This window comes from Phyllobates terribilis, unplaced genomic scaffold (assembly GCF_046119375.1).
Source record: "Phyllobates terribilis strain yellow unplaced genomic scaffold, ASM4611937v1 Scaffold_3__8_contigs__length_932513732, whole genome shotgun sequence".
Classification (NCBI taxonomy): Eukaryota; Metazoa; Chordata; class Amphibia; order Anura; family Dendrobatidae; genus Phyllobates; species Phyllobates terribilis.
In genome coordinates, this window is record NW_027362763.1 from 17,079,637 (window position 1) to 17,098,747 (window position 19,111).

At 50.9% G+C, this 19,111-nt stretch overlaps 1 protein-coding gene across 3 annotated transcripts in view; it reads left to right on the forward strand.

The window, feature by feature from the left end:
• LOC141258694 (uncharacterized) overlaps window positions 1-19,111 on the forward strand; it is a 202,892-nt gene that overhangs the window by 133,222 nt on the left and 50,559 nt on the right. For 2 of the 3 annotated variants that reach the window (XM_073673703.1, XM_073673702.1), the window contains 2 exons: window positions 4,575-4,709; window positions 8,708-8,786. In XM_073673703.1, coding sequence (XP_073529804.1) covers window positions 4,575-4,709; window positions 8,708-8,786 — 214 coding nt within the window. Of the gene's footprint in view, window positions 1-2,604; window positions 2,832-4,574; window positions 4,710-8,707; window positions 8,787-19,111 lie in introns of those variants that run through there. The other variant, XM_073673704.1, reaches the window with a different exon arrangement.

Sequence of the window (19,111 nt, forward strand, 5' to 3'; positions counted from 1 at the left end):
TGACATCGTCCAGGTATAACAGGACCGTCTCGAAATTCCGGTGTCCCAGACAGCATTCCATCAACCGCTGGAAGGTTCCTGGTGCGTTGCAGAGCCCGAACGGCATACAGTTGAATTCGCTGAGACCCATCGGGGTGGTGAACGCAGTCTTCTCCTTGTCCGCCTCTGCTACAGGAACCTGCCAGTACCCGCTAGTAAGATCGAAAGTAGAGAAGAAGTTAGCAGATTTTAATGCAGCTAAAGATTCTTCTATTCTGGGTAACGGGTACGCATCTTTGTGTGTGATGCGGTTGACCTTTCTGTAGTCTACACACATTCTCATTGTGTTGTCCTTCTTTTTCACTAGAACTAGTGGAGCTGCCCAGGGGCTACAGCTGTCCCTTATTACCCCAGCCTCCCTCATGTCTCGCAACATCCCCTTTGCATGCTGATAGTGTGCAGGGGGTACAGGTCGGTATTTTTCCTTTATGGGTGGATGGTCTCCTGTGGGGATGTGATGTTCTACCCTCTTTACTCGCCCGAAGTCTAGCGGGTGTTTACTAAAGACTCTTTCGTACTCCTGAACCACCCGGTAGACTCCCTGTTTTTGGTGTCAGGGAGTGGAGTCAGTACCCAAATGCAGTTGCTGACACCAGTCCTCCATTGGTTTCTTAGAGCCGTTACCTTCCTCTGGTTGAGATGGAGGCAAGGGTTCCACGGCCTTTACAGAATTTTGATTTATGGTGAACAATTTGGCTAGCGTGGCATACCGGGGCAGGTATACTTCTCTCTCCCCGATATTTACGATGCTAACAGGTACCCTCCCATGGCGTACATCGACCACTCCCCGTGCTGTCAAAATGGTGGGCCTACTGTCTGAGTAGACGGGCTCTACCATTGCTTGGTAGTCTCTACCTCTTAGACCAATAACTGCCCGGCACCAGATCATCATCTCACTTTTCGGGGGCATGGCAATAGGGAACGGGTCACACATTCTCACGCTACCTATCTCACCACCAGATAGTTCCACTTGTTGCCGCTTCATCAGTGCCCGGATCTCTTTTTGGAGGACACGCTGCTGGCTGGAACTGGCGTTCATGGCAACCTGCTGTAAAATGAGAATTATCTCTGCAAGACAATTTTCAATCACGTTAGTTCCCAAGGTTATTTTAGGGTGACTCTCATGACGGTCAATGTCCACAATAATCAGTCCTTGTGCCGCCATTTCGACTTTACCGATTTTAATGGTCACCTCTTTGAATCCCACCTGCGGCACGGGCTGACCATTGCTGGCGATGATACTCCGGTCGTCATCTGGGTAGCAGGTTATGTCCGAGTCATTCCAGTACCGCTTAAAGAGCACATAAGGGATGGTAGTTACCTGTGATCCGGTGTCTAGTAGGGCACTCATTGGAATGCCATCCAGTACCACAGGCAAGACTGGACGTCCCCCTACGTATTTATCATGCCAGTTTGAGGGGACTGATGATCTTATGCCTGGAGGTTGGCCCTCTGCCCAAGGTTGTGCCCGTTTAAATGACAGTACCTTGCCATATGTCCGGGTTGATTGCAGCGGCGGCAGATGGGTTGTCCGTCCTCGTTGTATCTGTCGCCGGGTCTTCCTCTGGACGATGGGATTCTCCTCTGTCGGCGCCACGGGACGTCCTCCGGTCCGGACGCCAGCTGGATCTTTCCTGGAGGAGAGACCTGTAAAGACTGCACAGTTCTGGTTAGCGCGGCTACGCTTTTAGTCAGCTCTTGGACCTGATAGTGCAGGTCTGTAGCCGGGTTGTTGTCCAAAGCCTGCGCACCAGCTCCTACAGACTCTGTAGACAAGGGCGCCGCCTCCTGATGATAGGTAATAGCAGGGCGCCTGTGGGTTACAGCGCTACCCGGTGCCGGTTCTCGGAGCACCCGGATGGCCCTGTCTTTGAACTTTGCAAAGTCTAAACCAGGGTTCTGCAAGGCCATTGCACGTAACTGGGTTCGGTGGGCGTTGGACAGCAGACCCTCAATGAATTGCTCAGTTAACAGTTCATCTGCATTCCGCACACTGTCAGGGTCTGCCTGTTTAATGGCTCCCAGGGCCTCTTGCAAACTCAAAGCATAGTCTCTTATACTGTCTTGGGCCTGCTGCTTGCACCCATAAAATCTCATTTTGATCTCTGCTGAGGTGCGGGTATCAAAAGTGTCCTTCAGACGGGCTAAGATCTCCTTTACGGTCTCCTTGTCCCGGACTGACCAGGACTTTACTTCACGTTCGGCTGCACCGGTTAACTGGCCTATCAATATGCTCACTTTTTGTCCCTCCGTCAGGGGGTATACTTTAAATAGGCTGTACAGTCTTTCTTTAAAGTCTCTTAGGGTATGCGACTCCCCTGAGTATTGGGGCAGCCAGGCCGCTCCGGGGGTGTAAGGCATTACTGCAGCAGTGGCCGCGCTGGTGGTAGAGGGTCCCTCCATGTCCGTCATCTTCCTCCCCCCTAGTTAAGTGTGGCCTACCTTCCGACGATCCTCTTCTGTAGGCCGCAGCTCCGCTGGTGCTGCTCCGGACGAGTACCTTGCATCGCATCCTGGTGACGTCAGCGTTGCTCTCTCTCCTTCCAGGACCTTGCGCATCGTCGGTGCGTAGGGCGGGGCTTCAGGTCTCGCGCGGTTTGGACGTCCACGCCCCTCTTCTTCCCGTGCGGCGTTCTGAAGATGGCGTCCGATGGGGGGAAAACATCTGAAGATGGCGGGAGACGACTGAAGATGGCGGGAGACGACTGAAGATGGCGGGAGACGACTGAAGATGGCCGGAAACTAATGAAGATGGTGGGAAACGACTCCAGATGGTGGGAAACTTCACTCAGGTGAGTGCAAATTCTTTTTCAGGCACGCAGTACCCGTTTGTGGCGGGTTGGTCACAATCCTGCCGACTACGCCAAAAGTTGACGCACCCCCTGGGCCGTGTGTGCATGTGTGTGGGATACCCGGAGCCGGGTCTCTGGGGGTTGTAGTCTCCGTGGCGGCGACCTGGTCCCGTGGCTCAGGGTGGTCAAACCAGGGGCAGTCTTTTGTAGGTTTTAGGTTAATTGTCCGACTACGCCACCCGTGGATTGCGGTCAGGGTGTACCGCCGCTGCGAGGCAGACTGCTGAGGCTGGTGTTGTATGCGCAGCAGAGAATGGGATGACTCCCCACGGGAGGAGTATAGCCTCAGGGCAGTGAGTGTGGATGATGGGAGTGATGGTGCACGAGCGCAGCAGGAACGACTCGCAGTCTTTGCAGTGCAGTTCAGGGTCTTTACTGATGATAATAAGGCAGACCCTCCCGGGAGTACTGGCTAGCATAAGAGGCCTGGTCAGTCTGTGAGCAAATAGGAGTTCCCCTGGCCAGGTGGAGTTGTAGGCCTCACCGTCTGTCTGCACTCTTCCTGGCTACCTTGCTGTAAGCGAGTGGTAGTAGCCCACATCCCTGAGTGTACCGTGTAGTGCTCACCCGTATGGCTGGTGACTTGGGGCCTTCTGATAGCCTCCGCTCCTCGATGGCGGTGCTGGTCCCTTGTTCGTGACTGAGCCTCCGGGCTTCTATGGCCAGAGGACCTGGAATCCCCTGCCGGCTGGTTTCTGCTGCTGGACTTAAAGATCCTTGCAGCCTCGGACTCCGGTGTCCGGTTCTTAGATTCTTCTGCCAGGGCGAGCTCTGCTTAGCTCCAGTCCCTGGTCTTCAGCTCCTGCTCCTACAGAGCTCCTCGCTGTTACTTTCCCTGTGTCTGGAACAAACTCCAGGCTCTGACTCAACTAACCCCGCCCCAGACCCAGTTTATAAGGGCAGATTCCTCCCCTCCCATGTCTGGGCAGGAGGTTTTGCATGCTTAAGGGCTCCTGACCAGGAAACCTCCCACTTGCTCTCAGATGTAATATTTCTATTACTGTGGTAACCAGACCCCTGGGGTGCCAAACAGACATACACACAGTTATACATACACTGACCATATGAAGTAAATAACACCCCTCTTTTCTGGCACATATCTTCTTGCAGCGTTTAGTTTCTGTTGCTGGTAACATTCTCCTCTCAGCTTGTGGTGACAGTGGGGGAGGGGCACAATCACTACTCCAGCAGGCTTCAGTGCTGGATAGTGTGAGCAAAGGAATGGGAGGTGAAGGAGGAAACTCTGGAGCAGCCTCCTCCAGCTCACTGCCTGGTGAGTTGTGGAGCACAATCTACACATCCCCACAGCTGCATGCTGGACTGACCACATCCAGCTCAGTCACAGTGCCTGGGCTCAGATCTGCAGACTGCTCTGCATCCTGGGAGAGTGACAGCGGAGCAGCCTGGGAATTCCCTAGCCTGAAGGTGACTTCAGCTCAGTTGAATCAGAAGCCGGTGGCAAGAAAGAGAGTTTTTCTCCCACTTGATTTATGACTTGTTTATAATCTTTTGGTCAAATTCTAAATGTTATTACATGTGCTTTTAATTTAGATAATAAAAATTTTAGTAATAGGTCCTCTTTATTACTGTGCAATGTTCTAGAAAAAGAAATAATCACTTTACATCCTGCTTAGTCGACTAATGTGAATACAGAGACATTTATCAGCTGTTTTCTAAACACAGGATTACGCAGTAGTGAGGAAGTCATTGAGGAGCCCGAACCCCATCACCAAGCCACCTCCGATGTCACCAATACACGAGAAGAAGGAGAAGATCCTGGAACTGACCAACAAGATCACTGAGCTGCTGACCGGAGAGGTGACTGCTGGGAGATTATACACTGGGGGATTCTGGGTGAGGAGAGGAGACTGCTGGGTGATTATACAGTATACACTGGAGGATTCTGGGTGAGGAGAGGAGACTGCTGGGTGATTATACAGTATATACTGGAGGATTCTGGGTGATGAGCGGAGAGGAGACTGCTGGGAGATTCTACAGTATACACTGTAGGATTCTGGGTGGTGAGAGGAGAGGAGACTGCTGGGAGATTATACATTGGAGGATTCTGGGTGATGAGAGGAGACTGCTGGGAGATTATACAGTATACACTGGAAGATTCTGGGTGATAAGCAGAGAGGAGAGGAGACTGCTGGGAGATTATACAGTATACACTGGAGGATTCTGGGTGAGGAGAGGAGACTGCTGGGAGATTATACAGTATACACTGGAGGATTCTGGGTGATGAGAGGAGACTGCGGGGAGATTATACAGTATACACTGGAGGATTCTGGGTAATGAGAGGAGACTGCTGGGAGATTATACAGTATACACTGGAGGATTCTGGGTGATGAGAGGAGACTGCTGGGAGATTATACAGTATACACTGGAGGATTCTGGGTGAGGAGAGGAGACTGCTGGGAGATTATACAGTATACACTGGAGGATTCTGGATGATGAGAGGAGACTGCTGGGAGATTATACAGTATACACTGGAGGATTCTGGGTGATGAGCGGAGAGAAGACTGCTGGGAGATTATACAGTATACACTGGAGGATTCTGGGTGATGAGCGTAGAGGAGACTGCTGGGAGATTATACAGTATACACTAGGATTCTCGGTGATGAGAGGAGAGGAGATTGCTGGGATATTATACAGTATACACTGGAGGATTCTGGGTGATGAGCAGAGAGGAGACTGCTGGGAGATTATACAGTATACACTGTAGGATTCTGGGTGATGAGAGGAGACTGCTGGGAGATTATACAGTATACACTGGAGGATTCTGGGTGAGGAGGGGAGACTGCTGGGAGATTCTACAGTATACACTGTAGGATTCTGGGAGAGGAGAGGAGACTGCTGGGTGATTATACAGTATACACTGGAGGATTCTGGGTGAGGAGAGGAGCCTGCTGGGTGATTATACAGTATATACTGGAGTATTCTGGGTGATGAGCGGAGAGGAGACTGCTGGGAGATTATACAGTATACACTGGAGGATTCTGGGTGAGGAGAGGAGCCTGCTGGGAGGTTATACAGTATACACTGGAGGATTCTGGGTGATGAGCGGAGAGGAGACTGCTGGGAGATTATACAGTATACACTGGAGGATTCTGGGTGATGAGCGGAGAGGAGACTGCTGGGAGATTATACAGTATACACTGGGGGATTCTGGGTGAGGAGAGGAGAGGAGACTGCTGGGAGATTATACAGTATACAATGGAGGATTCTTGGTGATGAGAGCAGAGGAGAGTGATGGGAGATTCTACAGTATACACTGGAGGATTCTGGGTGATCAGAGGAGACTGCTGGGAGATTCTACAGTATACACTGGAGGATTCTGGGTGATGAGAGGAGACTGCTGGGAGATTATACAGTATACACTGGAGGATTCTGGGTGATGAGAGGAGACTGCTGGGAGATTCTGCAGTATACACTGGAGGATTCTGGGTTATGAGAGGAGACTGCTGGGTGATTATACAGTATACACTGGAGGATTCTGGGTGATGAGGGGAGAGGAGACTGCTGGGAGATAATACAGTATACACTGGAGGATTCTGGGTGATGAGAGGTGACTGCTGGGAGATTCTACAGTATACACTGTAGGATTCTGGGTGATGAGAGGAGAGGAGACTGCTGGGAGATTATACAGTATACACTGGAGGATTCTGGGTGAGGAGAGGAGACTGCTGGGTGATTATACAGTATATACTGGAGGATTCTGGGTGATGAGAGGAGACTGCTGGGAGATTATACCATATACACTGGAGGATTCTGGGTGATGAGCGGAGAGGAGACTGCTGGGTGATTGTACAGTATACACTGGAGGATTCTGGGTGATGAGAGGAGAGGAGACTGCTGGGAGATTATACAGTATACACTGTAGGATTCTGGGTGATGAGAGGAGAGGAGACTGCTGGGAGATTATACTGTATACACTGGAGGATTCTGCGTGATGAGAGGAGACTGCTGGGAGATTCTACAGTATGCACTGTAGGATTCTGGGTGATGAGAGGAGAGGAGACTGCTGGGAGATTATACAGTATACACTGGAGGATTCTGGGTGATGAGCGGAGAGGAGACTGCTGGGAGATTATACAGTATACACTGGAGGATTCTGGGTGATGAGCAGAGAGGAGACTGCTGGGAGATTCTACAGTATACACTGGAGGATTCTGGGTGATGAGCGGAGAGGAGACTGCTGGGAGATTATACAGTATACACTGTAGGATTCTGGGTGATGAGAGGAGACTGCTGGGAGATTATACACTGGAGGATTCTGGGTGATGAGCTGAGAGGAGATTGCTGGGATATTATACAATATACACTGGAGGATTCTGGGTGATGAGAGGAGAGGAGACTGCTGGAAGATTCTACAGTATACACTGGAGGATTCTTGGTGATGAGCGGAGAGGAGACTGATGGGAGATTCTACAGTATACACTGGAGGATTCTGGGTGATCAGAGGAGACTGCTGGGAGATTCTACAGTATACACTGGAGGATTCTGGGTGATGAGAGGAGACTGCTGGGAGATTATACAGTATACACTGGAGGATTCTGGGTGATGAGAGGAGACTGCTGGGAGATTCTGCAGTATACACTGGAGGATTCTGGGTTATGAGAGGAGACTGCTGGGTGATTATACAGTATACACTGGAGGATTCTGGGTGATGAGGGGAGAGGAGACTGCTGGGAGATAATACAGTATACACTGGAGGATTCTGGGTGATGAGAGGTGACTGCTGGGAGATTCTACAGTATACACTGTAGGATTCTGGGTGATGAGAGGAGAGGAGACTGCTGGGAGATTATACAGTATACACTGGAGGATTCTGGGTGAGGAGAGGAGACTGCTGGGTGATTATACAGTATATACTGGAGGATTCTGGGTGATGAGAGGAGACTGCTGGGAGATTATACCATATACACTGGAGGATTCTGGGTGATGAGCGGAGAGGAGACTGCTGGGTGATTGTACAGTATACACTGTAGGATTCTGGGTGATGAGAGGAGAGGAGACTGCTGGGAGATTATACTGTATACACTGGAGGATTCTGCGTGATGAGAGGAGACTGCTGGGAGATTATACACTGGAGGATTCTGGGTGAGGAGAGAAGACTGTTGGGAGATTATACAGTATACACTGGAGGATTCTGGGTGAGGAGAGGAGACTGTTGGGAGATTATACAGTATACACTGGAGGATTCTGGGTGATGAGCGGAGAGGAGACTGCTGGGAGATTATACAGTATACACTGGAGGATTCTGGGTGATGAGAGGAGACTGCTGGGAGATTATGCAGGTTACACTGGAGGATTCTGGGTGATGAGAGTAGACTGCTGGGAGATTATACACTGTAGGATTCTGGGTGATGAGCGGAGAGGAGACTGCTGGGAGATTACACAGTATACACTGGAGGATTATGGGTGATGAGAGGAGACTGCTGGGAGATTATGCAGGTTACACTGGAGGATTTTGGGTGATGAGAGTAGACTGCTGGGAGATTATACACTGGAGGATTCTGGGTGATGAGCGGAGAGGAGACTGCTGGGAGATTATACAGTATACACTGGAGGATTATGGGTGATGAGAGGAGATGAGACTGCTGGGGGATTATACAGTATACACTGGGGGATTATGGGTGAGGAGAGGAGACTGCTGGGGGATTATACACTATATACTGGAGGATTCTGGGTGATGAGAGGAGACTGCTGAGAGATTATACAGTATACACTGGAGGATTATGGGTGGTGTCTGTCTCTTTGGTTGTCAGGTTCCTTTCAGGTGTCAGGACATTTCTCTCTGTTTCTTCCTGCAGGTGTGGGATTATGTAGGAGGACACACAGTTTTGCACCAGGACATGATGACTGTAGATTACCATCACTCTTCCTCACTTGGTAAGGAGAGTAAACTATGATCATATTATCTTGTTGGCTTTTGCGGTGGCGCAGGCTAATGTTGGTGGTCCTGCGTTGGGGTAGGCTGATGTTGGTGTGGTTGGCACAGTGGTGGTGCGTTGGGGTAGGCTGATGTTGGTGTGGTTGGCACAGTGGTGGCGCAGGCTAATTTTTGTGGTCCTGCGTTGGGGTAGGCTGATGTTGGTGTGGTTGCCAGAGGCTAATGGTGTCGGTGGTGCTGTGTTGGGGTAGGCTGATGTTGATGTGGTTCGCGCAGGCTAATGTTGGTGTCAGTGGTGCTGCGGTGGCGCAGGCTGATGTTGGTGTCTGTGGTGGCGCAGGCTGATTGTGGTGTCGGTGGTGCTGCATTGGAGTAGGCTGATGTTGGTGTGGTTGGCGCAGTTGTGGCGCAGGCTAATTTTGATGTTGGCGGTGTTGTGGTGGCGCAGGCTGATGTTGGTGTCGGTGGTGCTGCGGTGGCACAGGCTGATTGTGTTGCAGTGGCTCAGGCTTATGTTGGTGTCGGTGGTGCTGTCGTGGCGCAGGCTGATTGTGGTGTCGGTGGTGCTGCTTTGGGGTAGGCTGATGTTGGTTTGGTTGGCGCAGTGGTGGCGCAGGCTAATGTTCGTGGTGGTGTGGTGGCGCAGGCTGATGGTGTCTGTGGTGCTGCGGTGTTACAGGCTGATTGTGTTGCGGTGGCTCAGGCTGATGTTGGTGTGGTTTGCGCAGTGGTGGCGCAGGCTAATGTTTGTGTTGGTGGTGTTGTGGTGGCGCAGGCTGATGGTGTGGTTGGCACAGGCTAATGTTGGTGTCGGTGGTGCTGTGTTGGGGTAGGCTGATGTTGATGTGGTTCGCGCAGGCTAATGTTGGTGTCGGTGGTGCTGTGTTGGGGTAGGCTGATGTTGATGTGGTTCGCGCAGGCTAATGTTGGTGTCGGTGGTGCTGTGTTGGGGTAGGCTGATGTTGATGTGGTTCGCGCAGGCTAATGTTGGTGTCGGTGGTGCTGTGTTGGGGTAGGCTGATGTTGATGTGGTTCGCGCAGGCTAATGTTGGTGTCAGTGGTGCTGTGGTGGCGCAGGCTGATGGTGTCAGTGGTGCTGTGGTGGCGCAGGCTGATGTTGGTGTCAGTGGTGCTGTGGTGGCGCAGGCTGATTGTGGTGTCAGTGGTGCTGCGTTGGGGTAGGCTGATGTTGGTGTGGTTGGCGCAGTGATGGCGCAGGCTAATGTTGGTGTTGTGGTGGCGCAGGCTGATGTTGGTGTCGGTGGTGCTGCGGTGGCACAGGCTGATTGTGTTGCGGTGGCTCAGGCTGATGGTGTGGTTGGCGCAGGCTGATGTTGGTGTCGGTGTTCCTGCGTTGCGGCAGGCTGAGGTTGGGGGTCGGTGGTACTGCAGTGGCGCAGGCTGCTGTGCTGATGTCTTGAAGCTGTGATATGTGAATTGCATGTATTTGTGTAATGACATGTACTGTAGGATCTTGGTACAGTTGCCCTGCACGCTACTCGGGATGTTCGGCGAGCACCGAGCATTTCCGGGTTACTCGGGCGGGAGCTCGGGTCTCCGCCCTGCATGTTTGGCGCTCTTTACAGAGCCAATGAACATGCAGGGATTGCCTGCCTGTCACTGTAATGCCGCAGCCATGTTGTTTGTGGGCATTACAGTGATTGGCTGGCCGCACAGCGTCACCTCGAGTATTTAAAACCGGGCGCGGCCTTCTTGGACACAGTCGCTCCTGATCAGACAGTGTAGGGACAGCGCTGCTGATTTAGGGAGAGATATATCCTGCAAAATAGTTAGTGTAGGGTCTGTAAAGGCTGCCAGATCAAACAAACAGGCATGCAGGCAGGCTGTATAGGAGACGCAGTGGTTATACCAGCAAACGCTGCATTACAGTCCTGTGTGCTGCTCCTGTTGCTGAAATTGCTGGACTTAGCTCCAGGTCCCGGGGGCCAGGAAAAATCCTTTTTTTTTTAATCTAAATCCTCTTTTTTTTTTTCCTCCTTCACAATGTACAAATACCCATCTTATTAACCTTTTGGTGCCCCCCCCCCCCCCAAAAAAAAAAAAAGTGTGCCTCTGATTTTTCAGACACAAATATATCTGTTGAAAATAGTCTGGTGTAGGCCAGAGAAATAGAAGTGTGGTTTTGCAGTTCCACGGTACAAACCTCTGTATTATCCACTTTTGTATCTAAAAAAAACAGTTTGAGTGTGTCGCTCACTGTTCAGCCGCAAATATATATATATTTTAAAAAGCCTGGTATACACCAGTAAATTATTACTGTGGTTTTGATGTTCCACGGTAAAACATCTCTATTATCCTGTTTTTGGCATTTTTTGCTGTAAAAAAAAAAAAAAAAAAGTGTCTCCCTGATTTTTCAGATACAAATATATCTGTTGAAAATAGTCTGGTGTAGGCCAGAGGGACAGAAGTGTGCTTTTGCTGTTCCACGGTAAAAAATCTCTATTTTCCTGCTTTTTGCATTTTTGCTGTAAAAAAAAAAAAAAAAAAAAATAGTGTCTCCCTGATTTTTCAGACACAAATATATCTGTTGAAAATAGTCTGGTGTAGGCCCGAGAAATACAAGTGTGGTTTTGCAGTTCCACGGTACAAACCTCTGTATTATCCACTTTTGGGCCATTTGTATCTAAAAAAAACAGTTTGAGTGTGTCGCTCACTGTTCAGCCGCAAATATATATATATTTTAAAAAGCCTGGTATACACCAGTAAATTATAACTGTGGTTTTGCTGTTCCATGGTAAAAAATCTCTATTATTCAGGTTTTGGTAGTTTTTTCCGTAAAGAAAAACAGTAGTGTCTCCTGACTGTTGTGACACAAAAATATATCTGTTGAAAATAGTCTTGTGTAGGCCCGACATCCCAGTGTGGTTTCGCAGTTCCACGGGTCAAATCGCTGTACTATCCAGTTTTGGGCCTTTGGTATCTAAAAAAAAGCAGTTCGAGTGTGTCGCTCACTGTTCAGCCGCAAATATCTCTATTTAAAAAAGTGTGGTATACCCCAGTAAACAATAACTGTGGTTTTCCTCTTCCACGGTTCTAATCTACTCTTTATTACCCTTTTTCCATTGATAGTGCAAGTGTAAGCTATTTTACTTAATTTACAATGGGCAAGGCGCGTGGCAAGGGACGTGGAAGTGGACGTTCTGGTGATGGTTCGTGCAGAGGACGGGGCCGTGGCCAAGGTGAAAATGTGCCACAACCAACAGCCACATCTTCTCGCTCCCACTTCTTGACCGAATTACTAGGGAAGCACAGAACAACACCAGTATTGAGAACTGATCAGTGTGAACAGGTTATTAATTGGATAGCAGACAATACTTCCAGTTACCTGGGCACCACCACCTCCGGTCTGTCTTCTACACGGTCATCTCTTAGTAGCCGTGAGTCTCGACCGCTTACTCCTCCTCACCCTGATGCTCCTTCCTCCCACCATGCCGAGTGTCATCAGACAGCACGTGATCCCACACTTGGACACTCTGAAGAGCTGTTCACTGGTCCATTTCCATATTTGGGCCCCTCGCCTGATACGCTTGAAGTGGTGGAAGAGGAGATCCCATGTTGCGATGCCCAAATATTTGAACAGCCACGGCCACAGGAAGTCGACGTTGGCAATCTGTCACAAGAGGTGGACGATCACGAGACACAATTGCCAGGAAGTGAGGAGGAGGATCGTGGTGCGCAAGTGGAAGAGGATGAGGTGGTGGATGATCTAGTAACTGACCCAACGTGGAAGGAGGACATGCAGAGTGAGGCCAGCAGCACACAGGGGGAGGGAGGCAGAGTACCCCAACAGGCAGGAAGAAGCAGTGTGGTGGCCGCAGACAGAAGGCAGGCAACCATTCCCCGTAACACCAACACGAGGGACGTTGCCAGTACAAGCGGTAGGTCTTCCAGAGTCTGGAATTTTTTTAAAGACTCTGCTGATAACCCCAAAAAGGCCATATGTTCCACCTGCCATGCCAGCATCAGCAGGGGTGACAAAACTACCAGCCTGACCACCACCAGCATGATCAGGCACATGGCAGCAAAGCACCCGACTTTGTGGGGCGAAACCCAGGGTCCACGACCAGTGTCAGCGGGTGTCACCACTGCTTCTTCCACTGTTGTGCGTGCAATAGAACCCCCTGTTGTGTGTGCAAGGCAATCCCCTGTCCATACTGCATGTAAAGATGCCCCCTCCTCTCAGTCTTCACTTGTTATGGCAGTTTCTCAAGAAACAGCATCCACGTCCACGTCCACCGCAGCGTTCAATTGTCCATATCCCAGACCTTTGAACGAAAGCGGAAATTCGCAGCTAACGCCCCACAGGCCACAGTCCTAAATTCGCACATTTCACGACTGCTTGCATTGGAAATGCTGCCTTTTAGGCTGGTGGAGACGGAATCCTTCCGCAATCTTATGGCGGTGGCCGTCCCTCGGTCCCCAGCCGACACTATTTTGCCCGGTGTGCCATCCCCGCACTACACAAGCACGTTTCCCAAAGCATCTGCCGTGCCCTCAACAACGCAGTTACTGGGAGAGTCCACCTGACAACGGACACGTGGACAAGTGCTTGTGGCCAGGGACGGTACATCTCTCTGACGGCACACTGGGTAAACCTAGTGGAAGCCGGGACCCAGTCGGACCTTGGGACGGAACACATCCTCCCCACACCGAGGATTGCGGGCCCTATGTCAGTCAGAGTTGCCCCCACAGTGTACAGCTCCTGCGCATCCTCCTCCTCCTCCTCCTCCTCATGTTCAGCCTCCATCTCAGATATCACCACATCAGTTACAAGCTGGAAGCATTGCAGTACTGCCTCCGCCAAGCGGCAACAGGCTGTGCTGAAACTCATAAACTTAGGTGATAAACCTCACACTGCTTGTGAGTTGTGGACAGCTGTGAAAGAGCAGGCAGATCTGTGGCTGAGACCGCTGAACCTACATCCCGGCATGGTCGTGTGTGACAATGGCCGTAACCTGGTGGCGGCTCTGAGGCGAGGTGAGATCACACACGTACCATGCCTGGCTCATGTGCTTAACCTCGTGGTTCAGCGGTTTCTTAAATCGTACCCCGAGTTGCCAGATCTGCTTGTGAAAGTACGCCGCCTGTCAGCTCATTTTCACAAGTCGGCTACAGCTTCCGCCGCCCTTGCTGTGTTGCAGCAGCGTTTGCAGCTTCCGGCACACCGACTGGTGTGTGATGTCCCCACACTTTGGAACTCTACCCTCCACATGTTGCAAAGGATTTGTGAGTAGAAGAGAGCAGTTGTGGAGTACCAGCTGCAACAAGACCGTCGATATTCACATCAGACTCCACACATAAGACCTCAGGAGTGGACCTGGATGTCTGACATATGTACCATCCTGACAAACTTTGAGGAGGCCACCATGATGACGCCATCATTAGTGTCAGCATCCCACCACTTGTCTGTCTTTTGCAACGCTCTCTGCAGAGAATTAAAGAGGAGGCATTGCAGCCAGGGTATGATGAGATGGATCAAGAAGCCATAGCGGGCGATTACACACAGCCCAGCCTCATCTCATCCCAACGTGCATTGGGGGACCATGAGGGAGAGGAGGAGGAGGAGCAGGAAGAACAGGAGCTGCTATCATGCGTTGTAGACGGTAGTACCTGTACAAGTGTCATACCGTCGGTTCAGCGTGGGTGGCCTGAGGACAGGGGGGAGGAGGAGGAGGAGGAGAGCATGGTCAGTCGTCATCTTGGTGAGAACACAGAAATCTTGCCCGTTACCAGTCTGGCACGCATGGCTGACTTTATGTTACGCTGCCTTAACCGTGACCCTCGCGTTTGTCAAAATGTTGGGTGACAGTCATTACTGGTTGGTGACACTTGTAGACCCCCGCTACAAGGAGAACTTTCACTCTCTTATTCCTGAGGTGGAGAGGTCTACAAAAATGGGGCAATACCAGAAGGCCCTTGCTGCAGAACTCTTAAAAAAATTCCCATCTGAACACACTAGCGGCAGAGGTCACAGTTCGTTGCCCAACCAAGGCGTACAGGCGAGAGAGATGCAACTCCAATCCAGCAGAGGCAGGGGAACACTGTCAACGTTCTGGGACATTTTTCTGACACCCGCCCAGCTTACAGGCCCTGAGGCGCGGGGTACTCTCACAAGGAGTGGAAAGTTTCAAAAGATGGTGAGGGAGTACCTTGCCGATCGTACCAGCGTCCTCCGTGATTCCTCTGTGCCTTTTAATTATTGGGTATCCAAGCCCGACACTTGGAATGAACTCGCTCTGTACGCCTTGGAGGTCCTGGCCTGCCCTGCCGCTAGCGTGTTATCGGAGCGTGCTTTTAGTGCCGCTGGGGGAATTATAACTGATAAGCGCACTCGCCTGTCAACTGACAATGCTGACAAGCTGACCCTTATCAAAATGAACAAGGGCTGGATTGGGCCAGACTTCTCATCACCACCAAATGACAGCAGAGTAACATAAAGTCAAATCCACTGTGTTATTTTGGGAGGTGTATTCACATGCACCGCTTCACACCCACACATGGGTATACGCTTCCTCGTTTCGGTTGTTTAATCTTCTTCTCCTTATCCTCAGCCTCCACCACCACTATACCACCAGGGTGCCAGCATTGCAAGTTCCTCTGTCCAAATTTTTGGCAGCTTTTGCTGGGAAAGCATAAGCAAATACCATGGGACACCCACTCCCCAATAATGGGACTTATGTTTGTAATATGCTGTACTGCATGGCTCTTGTAAGGGGCATTGCAAGTTGCTCCGTCCTAAGTTTTGGCAGCTTTTGCTTGCAAGGCATAAGCAAATACTATGGGACACCCACTCCCCAATAATGGGACTTATGTTTGTAATATGCTGTACTGCATGTGACGCGCCCCCTGGGCCGTGTGTACACGTGTGTGGGATACCCGGTGCCGGGTCTCTGGGGTCTGTAGTCTCCGTGGCGGGGACCCAGTCCCGTGGCTCAGGCTGGTCAAACCAGTGGCAGTCTTTCTTAGGTTTTGAGGTTAATTGTCCGACTGCGCCACCCGTGGATTGCTGTCAGGGAGTACCACCGCTGCGAGGCAGACCGCTGAGGCTGGTGTTGTGTGCGCAGCATAGAATGGGATAACTCCCCTCGGGAGGAGTATAGCCTCAGGGCAGTGAGTGGGGGTGATGGTGCACGAGCGCAGCAGGAACGACTCGGAGTCTTTGCAGTGCAGTTCAGGGTCTTTACTGATGATTATAAGGTAGACCCTCCCGGGAGTACTGGCTAGCATAAGAGGCCTGGTCAGTCTGTGAGCAAGCAGGAGTTCCCCTGGCCAGGTGGAGTTGTAGGCCTCCCCGTCTGTCTGCACTCTTCCTGGCTACCTTGCTGTAAGCGGGTAGAAGTAGCCCACGTCCCTGAGTGTACCGTGTAGTGCTCATCCGTATGGCTGGTGACTTGGGGCCTTCTGTTAGCCTCCGCTCCACGACGGCGGTGCTGGTCCCTTGCTTGTGACTGAGCCTCCGGGCTTCTATGGCCAGAGGACCTGAAATCCCCTGCCGGCTGGTTTCTGCTGCTGGATATATAAGTCCTCACAGCTTCGGACTCCTGTGTCCGGTTCCTATTGTCTTCTGCCAGAGCGAGCTCTGCTCAGCTTCCAGCCCCTGGTCTTTAGCTCCTAGCTCCTACAGAGCTCCTTGCTGTTACTTTCCCTTGCTCTCACTCTGACTCTGACTGTTCTCTGACTCACTCAACCCCGCCCCAGATCCAGTTTATAAGGGCAGAATTCTCCCCTCCCAGGACTGGGGCAGGAGGATGTTGCATGTTTAAGGGATCCTGACCAGGAAACCTCCCACTTGCTATCCGACGTAATATCTCTATTACTGTGGTGACCAGACCCCTGGGGTGCCACACATGGCTCTTGTAAGGGGCATTGCAGTTCCTCATAATTTTTGAAAAGCCTTCCATTCACTGCTTAGGCCAACAGTGCACGGGAGACCCAGTTGCTATAAATCGAAAAAAAGGTTTAGTTAACGCCCTCTGACCTCCATGTCATTTCCAAGGGGCATTGGAGTGGCTCGAAATTTTTGGTAGGCATTGCACTCACTGTATGCCCTATAACTGTGTAGCCGAACCGCTCCTTTTGTTACAGAAACATATCCTACAAGACATATCTGGTTGACTGGCCTGATATTGATGTGAATCGTCCCTGTTCCTCCTGCTCTGTCTCCTTTGCCACCACCTCATCCATCATTTATCACCTGAAGCTTTGTTTTAACGGGAGTCATAGAACTGGGATAGTAGCAGGAAAACATCCAGCAATCCTCGGAGGAGGTAGGATGTGCGCCAAAACACGGACCACCTCAGGCCTAGCCGCTACTACATACATGCGCTTGCATTCCAAGAAAACAAAGCAGATGCTAACTTCTATCATCATCATCATGCTCCTCACCTAGGCACTCTCAACTCCCCTGATGGAGAAGCCAGGACCCACCGGAGGAGTCTGGTTCTCTGGTGGGCTCGTCCAATGCTGCCCTAAAGCAGGCCAGGCTAAGAAAAGTGTGGGGGAAGGTGACAGGAGAAATCAGGACGGCTGGGGACCAAGCGTGGACACCCGGCCGCCGGGCGGCTGGGGACAGAGTATGGATACCTCGCTGCCGAAGCGGCCATGAGGTAGTGGCCAGCTTCGGCCTCCTCCAAACTAAAAGGCCCCATTTCAAGTGAAAGCTAGCAGTATGGTATTGCAGCCTGCGGGTGGGTGGGTGGTTGGCTGCATATTTTCGCTTGCATTGCAAGGAATGGGGGAGGTACAATTGAACACTGCCCTGGGACAAGGACTTGCACGGGGATAGTTGCAAGTCTGCATCTTCTGATGCGGCAAGGATCACTTCTGATGGGCACACTTTTAGACAGTGACCTGGGGGTCAGAGATGCTTCCAGGGGTCTTCCCCATGCTGAACCCTTGTCTTTTCAGCACTGTATGCATGTGTCACACAGCACATGGCCAGATAAGGTTGTAAAATGTTAAAATGACATTTCCAGGTGAACGCATTTGTCACGGTTGAAAGCAATACAAAAGTGCAAAAACGCATGAAAAATGCTACTTGTGAACATAGCCCAAGGTGTGGAGGAGTATTTTTGTTTTTGGTTATTTATTTTACCTTATACACAAGTTTTTACCCTGGAAAGGAAATTACTTACCATATTTCACAGGAAAACCGTTTCATTTTCGTTTTTGAACGTTTTATTGTGAGCCCGCAAAAGTGGCTTAATACCTCTGACCACGTTGTTGACAGCAGTGACCTGGGGGTCAGAAATGCTTCCAGGGGCGATCCCCATGCTGCCCCCATGTCTTTTGAGCACTGTCACTATCCTTTTGGGCACTTTTTAGGCTTTCTACAGACTGCCGGGGGTGCTGCCGCAAACATGCTCGGGTCTCTCATAGACTAACATTGGGCTCGTTGCTCGGGTCGAGCACCCGAGTATCACGGTAAGCTCGGCCCGAGCTTCGAGCACCCGAGCATTTTAGTGATCGCTCAACACTATCAGTCGTCATCTTGGTGAGGACACGGAAGTCTTGCCCGTTACCAGTCTGGCACCCATGGCTGACTTTGTTATGCTGCCTTAACCGTGACCCTCGCATTGTCAAAATGTTGGGTGACAGTCATTACTGGTTGATGACACTTTTAGACCCCCTCTACAAGGAGAACTTTCACTCTCTTATTCCTGAGTTGGAGAGGTCTACAAAAATGGGTCAGTACCAGAAGGCCCTTGCTGCAGAACTATTAAAAAAATTCCCATCTGAACACGGTAGCGGCAGAGGTCACAGTTCGCTGCCCAACTAAGGCATACAGGCGAGAGAGACGCAACTCCAATCCAGCAGAGGCAGGGGAACACTGTCAATGTTCTAGGACAGTTTTCTGAGACCTGCCCAGCTTACAGGCCCTGAGGCGCAGGGTACTCTCACAAGGAGTGGAAAGTTTCAAAAGATGGTGAGGGAGTACCAGCGTCCTATGTGATTCCTCTGTGCCTTTTAATTATTGGGTATCCAAGCTGGACACTTGGAATGAACTCACTCTGTATGCCTTGGAGGTCCTGGCCTGCCCTGCCGCTAGCGTGTTATCGGAGCGTGTTTTTAGTGCCGCTGGGGGAATTATAACTGATAAGCGCACTTGCCTGTCAACTGACAATGCTGACAAGCTGACCCTTATCAAAATGAACAAGGGCTGGATTGGGCCAGACTTCTCATCACCACCAAATGACAGCAGAGTAACATAAAGTCAAATCCACTGTGTTATTTTGGGAGGTGTATTCCCATGCATCGCTTCACACCCACACATGGGTATACGCTTCCTCATTTCGGCTGTTTT